The sequence below is a fragment of the Adiantum capillus-veneris genome, chromosome 25, assembly GCF_014529385.1.
Source record: "Adiantum capillus-veneris isolate H3 chromosome 25, ASM1452938v2, whole genome shotgun sequence".
Classification (NCBI taxonomy): Eukaryota; Viridiplantae; Streptophyta; class Polypodiopsida; order Polypodiales; family Pteridaceae; genus Adiantum; species Adiantum capillus-veneris.
Window position 1 is genome coordinate 49,826,213 of NC_140955.1, and position 24,064 is coordinate 49,850,276.

Consider the following 24,064-nt stretch of genomic DNA (forward strand, 5'->3'; position numbering starts at 1 on the left):
TGTTCCCACGATGCAGAAAAAATGAGAATATCATCCAAAAAGATGAACACACATACACTGACCATATCACCGAAACGGCCTACCATGAGGCAATTAAATGTACCCACGGCACCTGTCAATCCAAAAGGCGTAACAATATACTCCCATTGATCTCGCTCGGTGCGAAAAGTGGTCTTGAAGATGTCGCCTTTGAATACCTGTACCTGATAGTATCCACTGTTGAGATCGACCTTGCTGAAAACCTTTGCCTCATTGAGCCTATCTAGGATATCCGATATACTCAATGCGAGGCATCGAAAACTTGTTCTTGACGGTCATCTTGTTCAAAGCCCTGTAATCAACACATAAACGAGACGAACCATCCTTCTTGCGAACAAACAAAATAGTTGCAGCAAAAGGACTTACACTAGGACGTATGAATCCTCTCGCCACCAACTCCATGAGTTGTCGCTCTAACTCTTCCTACTGTGTCTTGTTCAAATAGTAGGGAGCCTTACTGATAGGTTGTGTCCCCTCCATAAGCTCGGAGTGATGGTCCTCCGGCCACTCGGGTGGAAGACGGGGTGGAAGATCATCCTGCAAAAAGAGATGCTTAAACTTGGTAAACAAACCTGGATACTTAGCTGGAGCCTGAATGCTCTGGGAAATTGGAGCAACATAGATGAATGTCGCTTGTGCTCCTCGTCGTAATTCACGCTTTACCTGCACATGAGAAATGAGGCAAAGAATGTAGACCCTCCTCAACACGAATGATGATGGGGGAGTCAGTCTTGGCATTTAATGTGAGAGCTCCCAATCAATGAGAGGGTTATGCTCACGAAACCATCTAATGCCCAAAAGCATATCACATCGTGAAAGAGGAGACAAGAGAAATTTCCTACGGAAAGCAGCTTGCTGAACTGTAAACAACACATCAAGGCACTCTGTCGTGATGAAGTGAAGCCGGAAACCTCGAGAGGAGATTTCTGACTAACCTCTAGGCGGGCTCTCTCAACAAGAGAGGCACTAATCACATCATGCATACTGCCTGGATCAAACAATATGATAAAACGTTGACCCTTTACATGACCATAACACTTCATGAGAGACTCATCAATGTGTGTGTCAGAGACATGAGAAGATTCAGCTTGGTTTATTAAAGTGCTTGTGGTTGCTGTGGGTGGCTTTGGTTCTTTAGGTGGGGCTGTTTTAGGACAAGCCTTCTTAATGTGACCCTTGACGTGACATTGATAATATCTACCTTCCTTAGCATAAATCACTTGTTCTTCAACCGTGATGTATCCACCTATAATTTCTTGTGCAGCTTTTATATCCGGGGTTAGCTTAGGTTTTGCAGATGCTTTAGCTTTACCCTTAGATTCATTGTTAGAGTTCTTTTCCGAAGAATTTGAGGAAGATGGGCTAGAAGAGTTACCATTCTTACCATTTTGCGTGTTCTGAGAATTTTGAGAGGTTCCTTGAGACGTCTTGTTCTCCTTCGGCTTTCCCTTATTGTGCTTCATCTCTTGTGTGAGAGCAATTGCTACCGCCTTGTTGAGATCGATTGGATCAAGCACCTCCACATCAAACTTGATATACTCGTCCAATCCATAAAGGAATGCCTCCTTGCGCTCCGCATCCGATTTGCGTAATTGAGTGCCGAGCTGCAAAACCCGATTAGAGAAAGACATAACTGGCATACCATTTTTCTTGAGAGTGCGCCAATCGTCCTTCTATCGTGCGAGGTATTGAGGTGGCATAAACCGCGCCTTGAGCTTGTCTTGGAAATCGGCCCAATGGAAGGAAAGGGGCGTGAATTTGTTGGCTTCCTCTAGGTGCGCAGCCAACTGTGCCTCTTGCCATGCATGGTACCAATTTATGGCATCACCGGCAAGGTACATGGCTGCCGTCAGAACCTTGCTATTTCCTGTCTTCTTAGTTGTCTTAAAATAAGCATTAAATTGATGCAACCAAGAATGAATAACCGTGGCATCCATCTTACCATCATATTTACTGAAAGTCAACTTCTCTGTGATTGGGTTGTTGGAGTTCGAATCTCGGCTTGCATCACTTGAGGAACTACCAACATCTTTGGCTGGTTCGGACTTTGAGGCAAGAACCTGTCGAACCAATTCTTGCTTGCGGAGGTCCCTTTGAACCTCACGATCGGCCTTCAAGGCCGCTTGTCTTTCTTCGGCTGCCTCCTTTCTTTCTTTTTGTGGATCGCGCTCGCGTTCCAGAACTACCAACATCTTTGGCTGGTTCGGACTGTGAGGCAAGAACCTGTCGAACCAATTCTTGCGTGCGGAGGTCCCTCTGAACCTCACGATCAGCCTTCAAGGCCGCTTGTCTTTCTTCGGCTGCATCTTTCTTTGTGCTTTTCTTTCTTTTCGTGCATGGCGCTCGCGTTCCAAAGTAATGCGAGTCGCTTCTTGTTGTCTCAACGCAATGCGATTCGCTTCTTGTTGTTGTACCATCATGTCCATCATCGACTTGACCAAAGCATAGTTACAGGGGACAGAGGGGACGGACCCTAGGGACGGGGGACGCCCATTTTCGGGACGAGGACGGGTGGGGACGGCAGGGGACGGATGGAAAAATGGCTACCAAGTGGGAACGCAGGCAAAACGTCCCGGGGACGGCAGGGAACGGGAGGGGACGGCAGAGGATGGGAGGGGACTTTTTTTAAAATTTGAAAACTTGATCATTTCTAGAGGCTAGTTTCTCTCTAATAGCCATATGTTTGAACTTTGAAGCACCCCAACGGCTATAAAAGCCACCCTTTGGGTCCTCATTTCTCGATGTTTTATTAGCACATTTGCGTCTATGTGACTCATGTTCTTTGGTCTATTTAGTGTAAATTTGTGGTCAAAGTGATGCTCTATGTGCGTGGAATGTGTATAGGTCAAAAAATGCCAAAAAAACTCTAAATTTTTTTTTGCCGTCCCGACCCCCATCCCCGTTTCTTGACTTTTGCGGTCCCGACCCCGTCCCCGTCCCCGTTCCCGACCTCGACCCGTTGTCCCATGTAACTATGGACCAAAGCCTCCATAGGATTTGGTGCAATCCCTGGCGTAGATGGCGAAGAGGGAGGGTCAGGAAAACCTCCATGGTGAGGAAATTCTTCTTAACTACTCTCATGCCCATCACCTCCATGCGAAGTATCCATTCCGCTTCGGGTGATGACCATACACTGTGATCTTTGGTTCTTAAGCTCACAAGGAACTTGGGGTTCTTGTGGGTCTTGGGTTCTTGGGGGTCTTGCGTTCTTGAGGATCTTGAGGGTTCTTCCTTCGCTTGCAATCTGTGTTAGAGAAGGATCTTCTCTTCACCCGAGTTCTGCTCTTTTCCGCGGGCGCACCCCTTGGCGGCCTTGCGCTCACACCAAGATTGCTTTTTCCCACCTCACGTCGATTGGCCGGCCGCTAAGTGCACGGTCCGCTCTCAATGAGTGAAAAGAGGTACAAGGGGAGGCTGGACAAGCCCTTCTTTCTTGGGTTTCCTGTCACTCTTCAAAAACACGATTAGGAATCGACACGCCCAAGAGGTCTTGGGTTAGGTGCGACCGCAACAAGCAAAAAAAAAATTCTTGTGGTTCTTTCCTTGAGTGATATAGAACACTGCCCAAGCTTTGATACCAATGTAAGGTGCAGCGGAATGAATGTTGAACTTTGTATGCGTGAAGGTGCTGAGACTGAGAGATAGAGAGAGAAGAGAATACGACACCGGAAAGTTGTCAAACCCTCCTCCAAGGGCCCCACTCTCGATGGCGAGAGTGGTCTACTATTGATTGTACAATTTGATATAAGATGCTGATGCAAATCTAATGGGGCTATGTCGAGGCTGACGGTGTGGACGACGAGGACGAGACTATGGCTGAAATCTACATGCTCGGCGAATCTGCAATTGTCGAAGTTGACGGGCTGATCTGCTATTGCAAAAACGCTTCTCCTACTGTTGAGATTGCTGTTTTACTGTTGTGCAAAAACGTTGGGTATGGTTGTTCAAAACGTTGGCTATTGCTGTCCCTACACGCTGAATATTGCTGGATCAAAAACGCTGGGCTGCTGGTCAAAAACGTTGATGCAAAAGTTGGCAAAACTCTACCTAAAGGCTGATATCTCCTGCTGAAAATCGCTGAATCTGTGGGCTGAATATCTGCTGCAGAATCGCTGCTTAGGCTGCTGAAAACGCCATGTGCAGAGGTTGAGAAACGCTACCTGCTGAGGCTCTTCTTGCTGAAATTGCTAGCTGGAAACGCCAATGCAAGGGGCTGAAACCGCCAATGAAGGGGGCTGAAATCACTGATGTTGTGGGAGAGAAATCACCAGCTTTGGTATGGTGATGGAAAACGCTAGAGGTTCTTGCGGTCGGTCTTGCTTGAGAAGGTGCCTGTTGAGCAATGCTCTTGTTGCCTCTTCTGCCAGAAAGTGCTAACTTGGTTTGCTTTTATATTATCTTAGCAAAATTGCCCTACCTAGTTCCCAACAAAAGTCACTTAAAAATAATAAGTGAAAAATGTCAAAATTAGGGAAAATAGGTCTATGCACTGTAAAAATGCTCCTGATGGGTTCTGATTGTAATCTGATGATCATGCTATGTGCAACCAGAGGATATGCGTCTATTCTAAGTGTCTGGACATACACGGTCTGTGAACAGACTCACAAAAGTGCCAGATCACTTCCTATTCTAGACTGACTTGACTGAACCGAACCTTGGTCATGCTATAGCTTGTCCACGGACACATAAGGTTGGATGTGTCACGTGACAACAGAGATTTTCATTGTTTTTCCTTAATTTTTTTCTTTGGTTTTCTTGATCCCTTTGCTTCCTTCGATGCATCCAAGTATAGTGGGAGTTGTAGCGGTGTAGAGGGAAGCTACTCGAGGTTGTCAAAATTGTGAGCGAGGATCAACCCATATTATCTTTAGAGAGATATTCTCTTCATCCTCTTTTCTTCGTGTTGGTTTGAGGTGTTGTAGAGGCCAGCTCCCCAATCCTTCACACCACCTTTGCCACCACTGTTGCCCCCACCTCCCTCACCCCCATCACCACCAAGCTATAATGGTTGGAGCCCATATGGATACCCTTATTATTCGTACCTGGGATACGCACCTAGCCAACCCAAAGATTTCAAGGATGGTGGCACGACATTCAAACTTTTCACTTTTTCCAAGGTGAAATCAGAAGAAAGCTTGCAGTTTCTACAACAATTTGACAACATCTATGCTTTGGGGAACTCTGCATGAGAATCCAAGATTTCTTGAGCAGTACGATTTCTTAAAGATAATGCTATGCAATGGTGGAGTTCAATCGCGACACAACCGCATGCTCCAAGGACGTGGCAAGCTTTCAAGACAGTATTTGCACGTAGTTATATGACTTCTATGTTTGAAGTCCGGATCTTGGCAATCTTGGCAGAATGGGCAATTTCAAAATGCTTGCCACGGAAACCCTTGCAGATTATGACTTAAAATTTCTTAAAATTTCTCATCATCTCTCATCAGGTGTCTCTTCCCGAGCTAAAAACCTTGGAGGTCCGCTGTGATTGCTTGGGACTACCATCACCACCACTGGAACACTATCTGTCGAGGTCTGTTTCAACTATTAGAGAGCTTATGGACCATGTTGTGGTCGGGGTACAACCTTGTGAAAGGAATCTAACCCTAATTGTTGGTGCAAGTTTCAGAATGGAAAGCAAGTCGAATTTCGAGCTCAACTGATGTCGAGATCGCTTTTTAAGTTTGAATTTTGTTTGAGAATCTGATTTGAGAACTTGTTTGGTGATCCTGTTTGGAATTTGCTTGAAATGGATGGTATTTGTTTTGAACCTGTCTTGGTGCCAATTTGAACTGTTTGACTCTGGTTTGAATACTGGTTTCAATGCATATGTGAGCATTTGTGTTGCATTGTGATGTGCTAACCACTGAATATTTATTATTGGATGAGATACTTTGGGAAGTCAACGACCGATGTTCAAAAGAGGGAATAAACGCTATGGATCCCTACAAGCTGCCCCGCACACACTTGGCTGAATTTCAACTGTTCCGGCCTGATTTCGGCAGCATAACTGTACTAGGACCCTTCACAGTCAGTATTCCCACGCATTGAGTGACTTTCCCGACGCATACGGGCACTTTGCAAAACCTGGCGAGAATCTGCAGCACGCTGAATTCTCTGTTTTCAGCCCCGAAAATGCGCCAAATCACCTGTACAGCGGTCCCCTCGCGTCCCCGAACCTCCAAGGGGTATTAGGGACCGTTTAGGGCCAAAACCCTAAGCCTGCAAAAATACACAGCAGGCTGTAATTTACTGTTTCGGGCTCCGTTTCGCGTGCCGGTCGCATCCGTAGTAAGTCTTCGAGCTCCCGCACCTGTAGGGCTACTTGCCCTTTGAATCGGACGAGATTTCTGGCGTGAAACCTCTCCGAATTCACCTGTACCTGCGGGGGATTAGCCGCTACCTAATCCAGTACCTGTGCAAGAGGCTCTTGCCTCGGCAATCGTGCATGAACCCACACAACTGTACATTGTTCAAATGAAAAGCCCACTAGAGGGGCATAACATACTGCCATAGGGGAGAGAGAGTGCAGTGCGTAGCGTGCAGGGCATCACTCCTGGCACCGCACTGTGCATAAGAGGGAAAGCAAGCACTCCATAGCTCTTCACCTGTGACCAAATCTGAAAATGAGCCTCTCCCAGCTTAAAAATCAACGCCCCCTTCTCTTGCATGAGGAAAGTGCACCAGAAGGTGCCACTTGGCACATTTACAAGCATTTTCCCGTTTCGGGGTTGCCGCCTAAAAATCTCCCAACCGGTTGCCCAGTTGACTTCACGGCAGAGTAAGAAAATGTTCCCTTTGTCATTCCGGAGGTAATGACGCCAACACATTTTCAGGTCCCAAAATAGCAGTTCCCTAAATTTTAGGAGATGCTGCCATAGTATCTTTCTAGGTCATCCGACCCTCTTTGTACACTGCGGCCACATCCAGAACTGAAATGTAGCCTCTGTAGCAAAGGATTCCACTTTGGCTAGTCAATGACCCCACTTTGGCTAACCATAGTCTTTGTCCAACCTTAGTGCTCTCTTGCCCTCAGGCCTGGACTCCCTCTGGACAGTTCCACACTAGCTATGCAATGCAGGGCAGTTAGATTTCCCGAGGGGTGTTTCCAAAAAGTGAAAGTAAATAGATAATAAGAAAGAAATCAACAAAAAGGATAGATAGTAGTCACACGCTGGTGACATACCCTCCTCTTGAAATCTCAAACGTCCTCGTTTGCATCTATGTCGTACATGCTCACAGTCAACACTGATGTATTCAACACCTGTCGACACGTGTAGGACACATACATGCTCATTGTCAACCCTGGTGTATTCAACACCTCGTCGACTCATGTATTGCCTGCGTGTGAACCCTGTCCCAATGACATAGTGGTAGCTTCGCACTCTGGCATTGCTTTGAGTCACTAACTTTCCAATGACAAAATGGTAGGTGCACATTTTGCCACTGTCTTATAGTACACGTTGGATCCCGTAACACTTTCGAGCATACCCAAACCGACAGTTTAAGAATGCAGTTACACATGTACTCTTTAATAGAAGCAATTACTGTATCCTTGACAAACTGACAAGAAATACTCACTTCTATAGCACTAACCAAACTTTTGGACATTCCATAAGAGCAATTGCCAAACTGACAATCTGTACAGCTCTAACATTCATGTAACAGGTATTTGATTTGAGCTCACTTTAAATACCATGTACATCATTTGTTTCAGAAGCCATTGTCACACTGACAATCCATGTAGCTTTGAAACTCAAGGGGTCAAGGTAGGTTGCAAATCGAAGGCTTCAAGGTAAAGTGATAACACACTTGGTGACTCTGCAAGTTCACCTTCTTCCATCCACTTAGCATTTATTGGTGGATAGTTTCTGAACTTTACCAAGTAACGCCTAGCAACCTTGCGTTTCACTTTCCTTTCTTTGTGTGCCAAAATCTGTTCCGGAACCAAGATCTCGTCAAGTTCCTCGACTTCCGGCTGATCTTCAACTGGCATATCTTCTGGCACATCACCCACATAGGGTTTGAGAAGACTCACATGAAACGCATTGTGAATCTTCCAACTGTCAGGCAATTTCAGCCTATATGCAACATCACTGATTATGTCGCACACTTGAAAAGGCCCATAGTAACGCATGCTGAGCTTTGGAAACAGTCTTTCCTTGCCCTTCATCTTCTTTAACCTTGCCTTTTCAAAGCGTAGAAGAACCCAATCACCAAGTGAATATACCACTTCACGACGGTGACGATCAGCTGCTTTCTTTTTTTTTTGCCTGAGTCTTTTCTAAGGCCACTTTGACCCTTGTACGTTTCATCCATGACTTGAACATACTTATCTGCTTCAAATATCTTGTCCTTTGTATGCAGTATGGGAGGAACTTTCTTGCCACCTTCAACTATCTCAAAGGGTGCCTTGCCAGTTGATGAATGCACTGTATTATTGTATGCATACTCCACCAATGGCAAATACTGCTCCCACTTTCCTTTATGCTCTGACACATAGCACTTCAGCAGATCTAGGACAATAGAATTTGCCTCTTCTGACTGCCCATCTGTTTGAGGATGAAATGACGAAGAATTTGAGCGTGGTGCCCATATTCTCAAACAAGCCTCTCTAGAACAAACTTGTCATGCGTGGATCACGGTCGCTAACAATGGACTCTGCCATGGCATGATACTTGAAAATATTGCTCATAAACAAGCGTGCCATCTGATCTGGCTTTATCTTCTTCCTGACAGGAATAAAATGAGCCTGCTTGCTGAATCTGCAAATAATAGTCCAAATACCATCGTTTCCTGTCTGCGTTCTCGGAAGATCAAAGATAAAATCCATAGCAATACTTTGCCATGGTTTATCTGGAATAGGTAGTGGTTGCAATAGCCCTGGTGCCTTTTGCCTGTCAAACTTGACCTTCTGGCAAATTAGGCATTCTCGCACAAAGGCATCCACATCTCTTCTCAATGTAGGCCAATAGAAGAATGTCTCAACCGCTTTAACTGTAGCATCGATACCACGATGCCCTGCATACGGTGGGACATGACTCTCTTCCATAACTTTGCGTCGCAATGGCTTTGTGACACACAATCTGCCATGCATCATCATGAACCCATCTTTGAGAAGATAGTGTTCATGACGTTGTCCATCCATTAGCTGCTCGAAGACCCTTGCAAAATCTTCATCATTGATACTGCTCTCTCATATCATCAAGTTCATGATGATAAGGAATTGACACAACTGAAATTTGTGGCTTCCTTGACAAGGCATCAGCCACAACATTCTTCTTGCCTTCCACATGCACAATCTGAAAATGGAACATGGACAAGATATTTGCCCATCGTATATGCTTCTCAGATAACTTTGTCTGTGTCAAGAAGTATCGCAAGGTCTGATGGTCCGTTTGGACAACGAAATCTGCACCTAGCAGGTAGTGTTTCCAACTTAAGAGCGCATGAATCACAGCCAGTAACTCTTTCTCATAGACCTGCATGGTCATCTCTGGCCCTTGCAAAATTATTCTCTCATAGGCTACTACCCTGCCATCTTGCATTAACACTGCACCAATGCTACTACCACAGGCATCACACTGGACCACAAATGACTTCCTAAGATCTGGCAACACAATGATTGGATCTGAAGTCATCTTTTCCTTTAAGAGATTAAAAGCTGAAATCTCTTTCTGTGTCCATTCTTTTGAAGAGCATGTAAAGGTGAAGCAATCTCAGCGAAATTTCGGATAAACCTTCTGTAATAGGAGCATAGTCCCAAGAAGCTTCGGACATCATGCACTGTCTTCAAATCTGGCCATGACTTGATCGCTTCAACTTTTGCAGGATCCATTCTGACACCATCCTTTGAGACAATGTGTCCCAGAAAGTGAATCTCTTCCAGAAAAAAATCACTTTTCTTTGCATTGATGAGCAACCTATGACTGCGTAGCTCTTTGAACACAATGGCCAAGTGATGCCTATGCTCTTCATTCTTTGAGTAGACTATCATGTCATCAAAGAATGTACCAACAAACTGCTGGTGTGGACGGAAAATTCTATCCATCATCCTATTGAACGTAGCAGGAGCATTTGTGAGACCAAAGGGCATCACTAAAAATTCGTAAAGGCCAAACGTTGTTCTAAAAGCAGTCTTGTGCACATCCTCTGATGTAATGCGGATCTGATGGTACCCACTCTTTAGATCTATCCTGCTAAACATAGCTGCTCCTTCTAATTTGTCCATAATATCATCAATTCTAGGTATAGGGAACCTATTCTTGATGGTATTCTTGTTCACTGCACGGTAGTCGATGCACATACGCCATGAGCCATCCTTTTTCTACACCAGCAACACTGGAGAACAGAATGGAGATGAACTGGGTTGAATCAGCCCCTTTTCTAACAGCTCCTGTACTTGGCCCATTATCTCTTTCTGCTGAGCCGCACCAACCCTGTACGGAGGCTTATTTGGTGGGCTATTGCCTGGCACCAAATCTATCGCATGGTCCTCGGGTCTCTCTGGCGGTAATTGAGACGGTAATGAATCGGAAAAACAGTCACTATACTGTTGTAAAAACATTGACCTTTCTTTATCTAGCACAGATAAATTTGATTCATCACAATCTGACACTTCACGTGCAACAACCAAGTACGTAGAAAGATGCTTTTTCATTACAGAAGTAATAGCAGAAGCTGATACAGTGGGAATAGACTCCCCTTTAAGCTTTACATCCAGAATGTGAGTCTTTCCCCTGCTCTGTACAGTGATCTTTTTGTTGTAGGTATCCATGATTCCCTGTACACGAAACAACCAAGGAATACCAAGCAACACATCACATCTGTCCAGTGGCATGATGTAAAATTCTTCAGCATCTACATAGGACTGGATATGTAGACGCAACTTTTCGATGATGGGTGTCACAGCCTCTGTATGGCCAGGACATGCCAAACCTGCCTCTGCTGTATACCCCATCTCTTCAGGTCTGATTCCCAACTTTGAAGCCAATTCTGGGGAAATGAAGTTGGCTTTGGCACCTGGATCAAAGAAGATAAGCACTGTTTGATCCTTGACCTTTCCCCATGCTCTGCAAAGCTCACTTGCATTTGAATTTGGCTGATCGCCCACCATATCTGGCACTAGACCAGCCATGGGCTTGTTTCCTTTCCTGTCCTCCTTGTCTTCAGAATCAGCTGGCCTTTTCTATGTAGGACAGTTGTAAGCAATGTGGCCAGGCTGCTCACAGATAAAGCATTTGTTCTCTGACCTCAGGACCTTCTTTTGCTCTTCCGACTTGCGAGGAAAACGTCTTTTCCATTTCTTCGCTGGTCCCTTTTCTGATTCAGCCGAAGCTTTGCCTTTCCCTGCGTTGGCTGGCTCCTGAGTCCCTATAGGAACCTCCTTGGAAACATACTTCTTCGCTGAATTTTTCTTGGCTGATCCTTCCTTGACGCCAGTATTGAATTCACAATCTTCTCCCTTGAGCAAACCATTGCCAGTGTTTGCTACCTCGATGAGCTGCGTCAAAGTAGTGACTTTGGTCTTCGTACAGTACTTTCTCAATCCTTTGGGTAGGCCACAACAATATTTTTCAATCTGTTCTGTCAATGGCACAAACCTATAGGAAGTTACTGGAAGTAGAGCTTTCCAAAACTTCCGATTGTAGTCATCCAGATTCTTGCAAGTGGCAGCATTAAGCTGGTGCCATTCTGTCATGACATCTGCTTCAAAGTCATCAGATAACCATGCTGCTGCAAAAATCTGCTTGAAGTAAATCCATGTGGTCGGAGCTTGCCCTTGAAGCAATAAAGTTGTCCACCATTGTCCCGCATTCCCTGTCAAGAAAGTGGCTGCCTTGCTGACCTTTGAAGCCTCTGTAAAGTTTCCCCCTGCATAGGCCTTGTCAAACTGCTGGAGGAATGAGAGAGCCTTCTTCCTGTCATCAAACCCTGTAAAGGTCGTGAATGACACACCTTTGCCACCTTCTTTGTACGGAGTTGGCCTCTCCAGTGGCGTTAAATTGTCATATGGAAGTGATTGAAACATGGGAACACTATTAGGGTTCATCTGTGTTCCTTGGCCGCTATTAACTTGACTTGGAGATGCCATATTTGGCTGCTGATTTGTAATTCCAGCCATACCAAAATTTGCTTGTGGCATCCCAAATTGGCCCTGAGTGCTCTGAAACCCTGATAGCATGCCCGTGACACCATACATGGGGTTAGGCATCATCGTTTGAGCACCCCCAAACACTGTTGGTGGCGTGTAAAACTGATTTCCAGGTGCATGACCAGCCATGCTCTGGAATACCGATCCACCTCCAAAATAGCCAGGGTGTACTGAAGGTGGTGGGAAGACCTGTTGCATAGCCTGTAGGTTGCTTCCCTGCCCATTAGAACCAGCTATAGGCTGCTGAAAGGTGCCGGGCTGAACTGGTACAACTTGAAAGACTGGCATCTCAGCCACCAATTCTTGCACCTTAGGCACAGGTTGTGGAGACTGCATGTTCTCCGTCAAGTGTATAGGTGTTTCCATTGACTGTGCAGTATGAATCACCTGTGCTTGAGCCTTAATAGGCTTTTGAATATAATCCAGTGACCCAACTTGCTGAGACGGAAGAGGAGGTTGCAGAAAGGCCAAAAACCTCGGGTTCTGCATTACTTGTGTGAACATAGCCATAGCAGTAGCCAACTGGGTCCTGAATATATCATCATCCGTCTGTGGTGGTCTTGAAGACTCACCCACTTCATGTGTCTGTTGGCCCTGTGAAGAGGAAACCTCTTCAGTTGCATCATCTGGTCTGTCAGCCATAATTGCAATTTCCTGTGTCTCGTCTATAATCCCCTGTGTCTTCAAACCCAACTTGACCAAGGCTCACTTCTATGGGAAAAAGTGATTTAATTCCGTCGATGGAACCATGAAACCAGCCTGTTCAATCCAAAAAGGGCGGTAGACTTTACTTTAAACCTTGATTTAGCTTTCACCCATTTAATTTGTCATCCACTTTACTTGTACTTTCAAGACACCACAAAGGGGAGAGGGATACAGGCCGCTAGATTGCACCTGTATGAGTAGACGGACACCAGATTGGCCCCTAACTTAGGCGCCCCTTTCGGTATTTCTTTATTGTTCAAAAGAGGGAATAAACGCTGTGGATCCCTACAAGCTGCCCTGCAGACACTTGGCTGAATTTCAATTGTTCCGGCCTGATTTCGGCAGCATAACTGTACTAGGACCCTTCACAGTCAGTATTCCCACGCATTGAGTGACTTTCCCGACGCATACGGCCACTTTGCAAAACCTGGCGAGAATCTGCAGCACGCTGAATTCTCTGTTTTCAGCCCCGAAAATGCGCCAAATCACCTGTACAGCGCTCCCCTCGCGTCCCCGAACCTCCAGGGGGTATTAGGGACCGTTTTGTGCCAAAACCCTAAGCCTGCAAAAATACACAGCAGGCTGTAATTTACTGTTTCGGGCTCCGTTTCGCGTGCCGGTCGCATCCGTAGTAAGTCCTCGAGCTCCCGCACCTGTAGTGCTACTTGCTCTTTGAATCGGACGAGATTTCTGGCGTGAAACCTCTCCGAATTCACCTGTACCTGCGGGGGATTAGCCGCTACCTAATCCAGTACCTGTGCAAGAGGCTCTTGCCTCGGCAATCGTGCATGAACCCACACAACTGTACATTGTTCAAATGAAAAGCCCACTAGAGGGGCATAACATACTGCCATAGGGGAGAGAGAGGGCAGTGCGTAGCGTGCAGGGCATCACTCCTGGCACCGCACTGTGCATAAGAGGGAAAGCAAGCACTCCATAGCTCTTCACCTGTGACCAAATCTGAAAATGAGCCTCTCCCAGCTTAAAAATCAACGCCCCCTTCTCTTGCATGAGGAAAGTGCACCAGAAGGTGCCACTTGGCACATTTACAAGCATTTTCCCGTTTCGGGGTTGCCGCCTAAAAATCTCCCAACCGGTTGCCCAGTTGACTTCACGGCAGAGTAAGAAAATGTTCCCTTTGTCATTCCGGAGGTAATGACGCCAACACATTTTCAGGTCCCAAAATAGCAGTTCCCTAAATTTTAGGAGATGCTGCCATAGTATCTTTCTAGGTCATCCGACCCTCTTTGTACACTGCGGCCACATCCAGAACTGAAATGTAGCCTCTGTAGCAAAGGATTCCACTTTGGCTAGTCAATGACCCCACTTTGGCTAACCATAGTCTTTGTCCAACCTTAGTGCTCTCTTGCCCTCAGGCCTGGACTCCCTCTGGACAGTTCCACACTAGCTATGCAATGCAGGGCAGTTAGATTTCCCGAGGGGTGTTTCCAAAAAGTGAAAGTAAATAGATAATAAGAAAGAAATCAACAAAAAGGATAGATAGTAGTCACACGCTGGTGACATACCCTCCTCTTGAAATCTCAAACGTCCTCGTTTGCATCTATGTCGTACATGCTCACAGTCAACACTGATGTATTCAACACCTGTCGACACGTGTAGGACACATACATGCTCATTGTCAACCCTGGTGTATTCAACACCTCGTCGACTCATGTATTGCCTGCGTGTGAACCCTGTCCCAATGACATAGTGGTAGCTTCGCACTCTGGCATTGCTTTGAGTCACTAACTTTCCAATGACAAAATGGTAGGTGCACATTTTGCCACTGTCTTATAGTACACGTTGGATCCGTAACACTTTCGAGCATACCCAAACCGACAGTTTAAGAATGCAGTTACACATGTACTCTTTAATAGAAGCAATTACTGTATCCTTGACAAACTGACAAGAAATACTCACTTCTATAGCACTAACCAAACTTTTGGACATTCCATAAGAGCAATTGCCAAACTGACAATCTGTACAGCTCTAACATTCATGTAACAGGTATTTGATTTGAGCTCACTTTAAATACCATGTACATCATTTGTTTCAGAAGCCATTGTCACACTGACAATCCATGTAGCTTTGAAACTCAAGGGGTCAAGGTAGGTTGCAAATCGAAGGCTTCAAGGTAAAGTGATAACACACTTGGTGACTCTGCAAGTTCACCTTCTTCCATCCACTTAGCATTTATTGGTGGATAGTTTCTGAACTTTACCAAGTAACGCCTAGCAACCTTGCGTTTCACTTTCCTTTCTTTGTGTGCCAAAATCTGTTCCGGAACCAAGATCTCGTCAAGTTCCTCGACTTCCGGCTGATCTTCAACTGGCATATCTTCTGGCACATCACCCACATAGGGTTTGAGAAGACTCACATGAAACGCATTGTGAATCTTCCAACTGTCAGGCAATTTCAGCCTATATGCAACATCACTGATTATGTCGCACACTTGAAAAGGCCCATAGTAACGCATGCTGAGCTTTGGAAACAGTCTTTCCTTGCCCTTCATCTTCTTTAACCTTGCCTTTTCAAAGCGTAGAAGAACCCAATCACCAAGTGAATATACCACTTCACGACGGTGACGATCAGCTGCTTTCTTTTTTTTTTGCCTGAGTCTTTTCTAAGGCCACTTTGACCCTTGTACGTTTCATCCATGACTTGAACATACTTATCTGCTTCAAATATCTTGTCCTTTGTATGCAGTATGGGAGGAACTTTCTTGCCACCTTCAACTATCTCAAAGGGTGCCTTGCCAGTTGATGAATGCACTGTATTATTGTATGCATACTCCACCAATGGCAAATACTGCTCCCACTTTCCTTTATGCTCTGACACATAGCACTTCAGCAGATCTAGGACAATAGAATTTGCCTCTTCTGACTGCCCATCTGTTTGAGGATGAAATGACGAAGAATTTGAGCGTGGTGCCCATATTCTCAAACAAGCCTCTCCAGAACAAACTTGTCATGCGTTTCTATCATATATGCGCTTGTATTTGGGCATTCTGAGGGATTCTTCAACCAGTAGAATCATCTCCTTTTTGTCGTTAAAAAAAGAAGTCGTCCAAAGCTTTAAACTGCCTATGCAAGATAAAATTACAGATACAATGGGGCACTCATCTTTTAAAATCTCAGCTGTAGGTCACACTTTCCTTAGGATTCTAGAAATTGCACTGTCTTAGGTATTTGTTGTTTTTTTATTGGTTTGAAGTCAGGAGTCTAGTTCTTTGATCTTTTGCTCATGTCCTTGGTGTGACAGACCATGGAGAAACCAGCTAGCATTGAAGCCCTAATTTCTGACGTAATACAAGTTTTGGATTCTGATAATTCATAGAAGAGGGCCTCTTCAAAGTTGTTTAAGTCCTTGACTGTGTCACGTGCACATCTAACCCTATGTGTACGTGGACAAGCTACTTCATGACTAGGGTTCAATTCAGTTCAGTTCAGTCAACCTAGCTTTGGAAGTGTTCTGGCACTTTTGTGAGTCCGTTCACAGACCGTGCATGTCCAGACACTTAAAGTAGATGCATATCCTCTGGTTGCACACAGCATGATCATCAACATTACCATCAAATTCCAGCAGCATTTTACAATGCAGAAAACTTATTTTACCTATTTTAGCCATTTTTCACTTATTATAAATAAGCGACTTTTGTTGGAAAACGGGGTAGGCCAATTTGACAAGCAAGTATATAAGAAAACCCAGCGCTAGCACTTTCTGGCAGAAGAGGTAGCAGGAACCGAGTGTTCAACAAGCACCTTCACAGCAAGACTCCCCAACAAGACCACCTAGCGTTTTTGGAGCAGACTTCCCTAGCGTTTTCATCAAAATCAGCCCCCACGTTTTGCAGTTTCAGATCAACCGGCGGTAGTAGATTCCCAGCAGATACCATAGCGTTTTTGCTTTAGGATAGATTCAGCCCCTAGCGTTTTTGGATCATGCAGACAACATAGCGTCTTCAAATTCTCCACGACAAAACCAGCATAGGCATCAGCATTTTCAGTTTTCAGCAGTCAGACTCCGCAGTAGAACCCCCGAACCTTGCAGATCTCACCTTCCTGCAGCTGATTCTCGCCGCACGGTGATATCAGCCAAGGTTTGCAGATTCAGCCCGGAAAACGCAGAGTTCAGCATCTGCATTTTCAGCGCGTTGTCGTTGCATCGTCGTCATCATCGACATAGAGTCAAAATTCAGCAGATAAAGATTTGCAGATTTCAGCCATTAGCGTTTTCATTGCAGCCCGTCTCGTCGTCGTCCTCATCGTCGGCAAGTCCATTGCATTGAAGAGATTTGTGCAATCAATAGTAGACTGCTGTTGCCATAGAGAGTGGGGACTTCGGAGGAGGGTTTGACAACATTCTTGTGTCGTATTCTTCTCTCTCTATCTCTCAGTCTCAGCACCTTCATTCACAGTGTTTATTCACTTTGTTTGTGATCATTTGCACTCTCTCACTAAAAGGGAAAGGAACCCTTGAGCACAGTTCGGAGCACTCATCTTGAGCAAAGTTCAACATTCACTTCCGCTGCACCTGACAGACTGTGTGAGGGCTGATTAGATAGGTTTTGCTGCTGGAGTGATGACTTTGTGGAAAGAGTATCTCAACACAAAGCAAAAATAGTAAACCTTGTGTAACATGTATGTTTTTGTGTGATAAAAAATTATAAGTGTTAAGAAGTTGGAAATTTTTAAGTTCGTGCACAAATTTTCCTTGGATTGTTATCTAGATATTGTATGGTGTATGATTAAGTTTTATAGTCTCTATAGGTTGTTCCACAGGTTTGACGGTTTGTTAATATATAGTTTCCTATTCCAGCCACAGTTCAAGAATGTGGAGGAGATTAATCTTGAATTTGCCCAAGGATTGGAAGATGACGATCTCCGATGTTTAGGGAAGAGGGTAACATTACTCTAGCAAAGTCAATGTTTACCAGGTCTCTTACCAATGATTTTCAAACTAAGCATTGTGTTTGTTTCATAGGAACTGCGAAGCTTGAATCTGAATGCATGCCAAAAGATCACTGATCTAGGATTAATGGTGGTGGCAAGGAGTTGCCCAGGGCTTAAGCACTTCTCAATATACTGGAATTTGAAGTGAGTTTTACTCTGTTTTTTAAATTGTGAATATGATGTGAATTGGTTGCCTTGAATTTGCAAATAATTGCTATCAGCGCCATACTCTATATATCAAACTAGGGTCAAAGAATTGTTTCCGTCTACTTGAATTTAAGTGGGAAACACTCAACTAGCTTTATTTAAAGCATTATTTCTTTTATTGGGCTTGAGTTGTATGCAAGTGCTTATGTAAATCTATGCTATGTTCAGTGATAAAGATGTATTCGAATGGCTGCAGTGGTTATGAGATTATAAATATTCGGAAGATGAAACAAAATCTTAATAAGTTATTTTTTTAAAGGGGAGGGGAAAGATAGGCACATCCTTTCGGCTATCCAATGACAGTTTTGGTCATGCATCTGGATGCCAGGATCAGCCGCAGGATGTGTTTTTTCATGTTGATGATAGCCCCTGCAAATTCCTGCTCTGCTATATATATGTGTGTGTGTGCAAGTTGGGTGTGTGTGTAGAGTTGGTTTTGCATGCTCTGTTAAGGGTTTCAACACTACATGTTTTCTTCTTACTCTATCAACCCACTTTGGGATGAGAGAGAGAGAGAGAGAGAGAGAGAGAGAGAGAGGAGAAGAAGAAGAAGAAGAAGAGAATTTTAACGTCGTAGGAAACTATCCCAAGAGACCTTAAAGATCTATCCGCGAGGGGTTGTTTAGGTGTGAGTGAAGTTTGTTTCTAGAGTACGTTTCTTTCATTTGATTTTGTCGGTTTCGTATTTGTTGTTCTCTTCCTATGTATTCTTGCCTTTATTGTTTCCTTGTGTTTTTTGCATTGGGTTTAATTGGGTGTACGTTTGCTACTTTGCCTCTCTACTCTCGACTCGCTCTACCAGGTTTCTACATCAAGTTTCCAAAAGATGCTGTCCAAAGTATGTTTCTTTCGTTTGATTTCCTTGGTTTCTTATTTGCTGCTCTCTTTCTCTATGTTCTTGTTTTCTTTCTTTCCTTGTGTTCTTTGCATTGGGTATATTCGGGTTTATGTTTGCTAGCTTGCCGCTCTGCTCTTGACTCGCTTTATTAGGTTTCTACCCTAGCTGATAGCTCCTTGTCAGCTTCGGTGCAGTGCTTTGTTATATATCTTGTGGCATCCTCTTGCAATCTCTTGGTGATGTTGGTTGCCTCTTCTCTCTCATCTTCGTCACTGATATCTCTCTTGAAACAGGCTTTGACACTCCAAGTTGGGAGTCTACCACAACACGTGAGAAAATTGAAAGAACTGAACAAAACTGAGAGAGAGACAACACGACACGGCGTAGTTCTGCTCCCAAAGAGAGATTGGCCCCAAAGACTGGTATTTCTTTATTATTAATACTTCACAAAGTACAATGTTCGAAGGTCCTCGTCTTGGCAGTGCTCCCAAGCTTACCTGCCCGAAACTGAGGCCCTAGCACGTTATTTATAGGCCCTAAGCCTTTCAAAAACAGTGCATATGAAAAGCTTCAAGTCTAAAAGCATCTGGTCCCCCAAAGCTAGCGCTAGGGCTGCAAGCGCAATTTGCAGAAATCCATATAGGCGCCACGTCAGGAGCGCAAATCGCGGAAGTCCGTATGACCTGCCACGTCAGCAATGCAATTTGCGGGTTCGTACAATTGCCACATCATCATCCCTTTCACGTCCTTCTTTTAGCCTTTTGTCCCTTAGGCCCTATCGCATAGGACCCCATAAGTTAGCACAACTTATAAAGTATGTCCTCCATTTTTAGCTTCTCGGATCGGTTCTGCAAGTTGGTACAACTTCTCTTGCATCTTTCAGTAGGGTCCTGACCCCTCTCTGTCCGGAGTTTGTTCTTTAGGTCATGCCACGTCGTCACTTTAGATTCAACCCGCTGATCATCGGTAACTCTTGGAATAGTCGAAGCTAGACCAAAAGTCTCAAGGTAAAGCTCTAAAATCCGAGGAGTATGTGCTAGGTCCTCCTCCTCCTCCATCTATTTCGCATCCAATGTTGGATAGTTCTTAAACTTGACTAAATACCGGTGTATCAGCTTACCTTCCACTTTCCTTTCCTTGCGAGCCAATATCTATTATGGAATGAGAATCTCCTATGTCTCTTCCACCTCAAGTTGCTCCTTTGGCTCCCTGTCCACTGGTACCTCACCTATGAAAGGTCTCAATAGACACATGAAATGCATTGTGAATCTTCCAAGTATCTGGTAACTTGAGTCTGAAGGATATATCATTTTTCTTTTCCTGAATTACAAAGGGCCATAGTATCGCATCCTCAACTTCGAAAAAAGTGGCTCCTTACCCTTTCGTTTCCGTAGGCGCGCCTTCTCAAACCGTAGAAGCACCCATTCATCTTCCTTCAATTGCAAGTCATGTCGATACTTGTCCGCTGCCTTCTTATGGCGTGCTTGAGACTTCTCAAGAGCCTCACACACCTTTGCAAAAGCAGTTTCCGAATCCTGAACATACTGATCTGCTTCAAAAATCGTATCCTTGGTGCTTAGAATAGGTGGAACCTTCTTAGCACCCTCGATGATCTCAAATGGCGCCTTCCCCGTAGACGTATGTATTGTGTTGTTGTTAGCAAACTCCACCAAGGGCAAATACTTCTCCCACTGGGCCTTTTGATCAGAGATGTAAGACTTGAACAAGTCTAGAACCACCGAATTTGCTCTCTCCGATTGCCCATCTTTCTATGGGTGGAAAGAAGACAAGAACTGTAACAAACTAGGATCTCTATTTGAAACTATAGACTGAGGCATGCCATGTAGTCGAAATATATGCGAAACAAACATTTTAATCAAATGGTTTGGCTTAACCGTCTTCTTGATTGGAACAAAATGAGCCTGTTTGCTAAATCTGTCGATGATTATGCAAATGCCATCATGCCACTCTGAGTCTCCGGAAGATTAAAAATGAAATCCATGAGGGTATGCAGGTGGAAAGGATGCAGGATTTTTCCAAGAGGAGTGAGTTGGCCTTGCCTACGGATGAGCCTTGAGGACCGAGATGATGCAGTATGGGGAGAGTTTCTCTGCACTTTGTCAGAGCATGATGCAGCGGTAGAAGAGATGGTTGAGGTGCAAGCTATCGAAGCTGACAAGCAAGTACAACATATCAACTTTGAAGAGCCGATAGTTGAAGGAAAAAAGCTTGATGATGCTAATACAGAGGGCATTGCTGGCAAAGAGCAGAGTGCAGATTCGAAGATGGTGGAGAGTCCAGCACATCAAGCATGTCATGTGATGGATGAAGGAAATTCCCATGAAGTGTCCAAGCTGTCTAAAGAGGTATGCAATTCATGGCTGAGGTATATGCTTGCAGCAGTGAAGGTTGTTATTTACCGGATACAGGGTTCCATTGAGGGGAGCTTTACTTTACGTGGTAGAGAAGGAGGGTCAAATATGTATGGATGTGGTTTATAGGCAAAGGTGGGCTCCCGAAAGGGCCCGACAAAGGTGACAGGTGGAGGAGCATCAAGGTGCAGGTTTTTTGCTTAGATATGTAGAGCTTGAAGTGTTGAGTTAGCTGGTCCAAACAGCTCGCCAAACGGAGCTTAGATTGCAAGATATGGTAGTTTGAAGTTGGAGGTGGTTGCAGATTTGAGACGGACAGGACGGGTGGTGTCAGGTAGACCGGGCCAGTTTCAGCAGATAGATATGTAGTGCTTGATTTATGGAGCCTGTTGGTCTTTTCAGATTGGCAATCAGAGTCAGAATGAGAGATATATGAGCAGATGAAGTTTTCAGGGGGGCTAGTTATGTGCCAAGTTGACCACCTCGGTCGATGTGTCATATGGAAGTTTTTGAAGCTTGGCAAAGTTTACAAAGGTAGTGGACATTATGTGGAGCTAAAAGGAGAAGACTGCGTGTCAATCGAAGCTCGGAGCGCGAAGTTTTGGCCGGTGGAAGTTAACAGTTGGTGGCGATCGGGAGAAGTCTGGTGTTTTTTTGCCAAGTTGGGGTGCTCGGTTCAAGGCCATGCGGAGGCCCGAATGCAGAGAGGACCGGTAAAGTCGAAGTCGGGTATTCTAGGTTTGAGTTGGATTTGACGGCTAGGAGATCGGGTCATCGGGCAGTAAATTGTAAGTGCTTGAAGGCAAGGGGGAAAGCATGATTTTTTTATAGTTTGGGGGGTTTTCTGGAGGAGTCTGGAGGGGCACCTCACCATGGATTGGCAATGGGTTTGAACCCATATGCAATTTCAAGAGGCCGGATTTCGGGATATAAGACCTGTAGGGGACACACCCATTAGATCAACGAGGTGAGAGAGGCGCTTGGAGCTCTCTGGCTATGGAGCCCGCCCTGCGCGGCGGCGCATGTGAGGGTGATGGCAGCATTGGGCGCACATGGGAGCTGATGTGGTGGTTATCAGCCGTTGACGGCGTCGGCGCCAGTAATGACGTGGCGGGTCTGCAAAGGGGTTTGTTCTCACGCCGCCTCCTAACAACCAACTCTTTTTAGTGTAGAGGAGGTGCCCACTGGGACAGTCACCACCGTGACTGTTCCCTTGGGTAAGGGATGACTCACATGCAGTGGTGTCGGGCTTAAGAGGGTGCACACATGCATGGCTTGGGACTCAAGAAGACGAATATAGAAGGGCCTTCTCATGTAGAGTCGAGATGAAAATATAAGGGGTCAACCAAGAATAGGGGTGGCCACACACTCCCAAGGGGGACCCATCTTTTGCCACTAAGGGGACCTCGTTTTGGAGGAGAGAGGAGAGCTCGGAGGAGAGCTTTCGGTAGTGGAGGTGGAGGAGGCTTTTTGGACGCTCAAGGAGAACCTCGAGAGGAGGTTTTTTTTTCGGGAAGCTCAGAGAGGAGCGCTGGGACAAGCTTTTTGCCGATCTGGGGCAGGAGCTGTGTGGTGTGTGGAGCCAGAGGGCTGCAGATTGATTATTTTGTGCTCGCCGAGGGTGTGCCGGCTTGGAGCTACGCTGTAAATGGTGTTTATTTGAGTCAAAACCATCATTGCTGTGCAATTAGTGTTGATTTCCCCTTTCCCCCTTCTCTTCTCTTACTTGTGTGCGTGTGTTTTTGGGCGTGTGTCGGCAGTGTGCCCCCCCGATGGTCTGTGATGCACAAAGGGATTGGGAGAGGCTGTGTGTGTGGTGAAGGCAGTGAATCGGACTGTACAGGTTGATTGATGGTGTTTGTGATATCACAACGGGGTGCATGTGTGTGTAGTTGTGTGCAAATAGTGGTTTGCCTGCAAAATTATCGAGTTTTGAAGGTGAACCCAGTGGTAAGGGGTGCAATGATTATCCCGGGCTATAGAGAGGCCGTCTCAAGATGGGCACCACGTGCCAATAGAAAAGAAAAGACTGAACAAACTTATAACACTTCAATAACAACTGAATTGAGAGAGAGAGAGACGACACGCGACACGGAGTGGCGGAATTCCACCCTTGAGAGTATTGGCCCCAAACCTTGGTGCCCCTTCCGGTATTTCTTTATATTGCATCAACACAGTACAAGCCGGTACTCCAGACTCTGCACCTTCTCCAGGACGCATGCCAGAGAATGAGCCCTAACCTCATATTTAAAGGCCCTTGGCCTAAAAAGCAATTACAGTGAAAAGCCTTCAAACTCAAAAGCATCTGATCCAAAAGCAAAGCAAAAAAGCTGCCAACGTAAATCACGAAAATCCATACAGCCTGCCACGTCATCAGCTAGCGAAAAACGCGGAAATCCGTATAGCTTGCCACGTCATCATGCCAATGCAATTTTCGGAAATCTGCCACGTCATCAGTTTTTGCGTGTGTGCGGGTCTTTCTTTATTTTAATCCTTTGTCGCTTGGGGCCCCATCGGACGGGGTCCCCATAAGCTGGGAGGACTTCTTCTGTTACTTGTTCTTCTTAGGGTTTAGGCCCCTCGGCCGGCATCTGTAAGTTGGCTCAATTCTTTAGGCTTTGACACGTCAGCAGTTTGTTACATCCCATTCTTGAAAGAGAGTAATTGTCCACGATTACAGCATATCTGCAAAACAACTCAAGTTAGCTCAAAAATTTCCGAGGGACAATTAGGTTGCTCTTTTTTTGTTAAGGAGTTAGCTTCTCCTTTCTGCTCTTTTGATCAAGGAGTTAGCTTC

The 24,064-nt window shown here is 45.2% G+C and overlaps 1 protein-coding gene across 1 annotated transcript in view; it reads left to right on the top strand.

Moving 5' to 3' along the window:
* LOC147424848 (F-box protein At3g58530-like) overlaps positions 1-24,064 on the top strand; it is a 92,634-nt gene that overhangs the window by 12,144 nt on the left and 56,426 nt on the right. The window contains exons 3-4 of the mRNA XM_086500252.1: positions 17,717-17,800; positions 17,882-17,994. Of these exons, the coding sequence (XP_086356378.1) occupies positions 17,717-17,800; positions 17,882-17,994 (197 nt within the window). The remainder of the gene's footprint in view (positions 1-17,716; positions 17,801-17,881; positions 17,995-24,064) is intronic.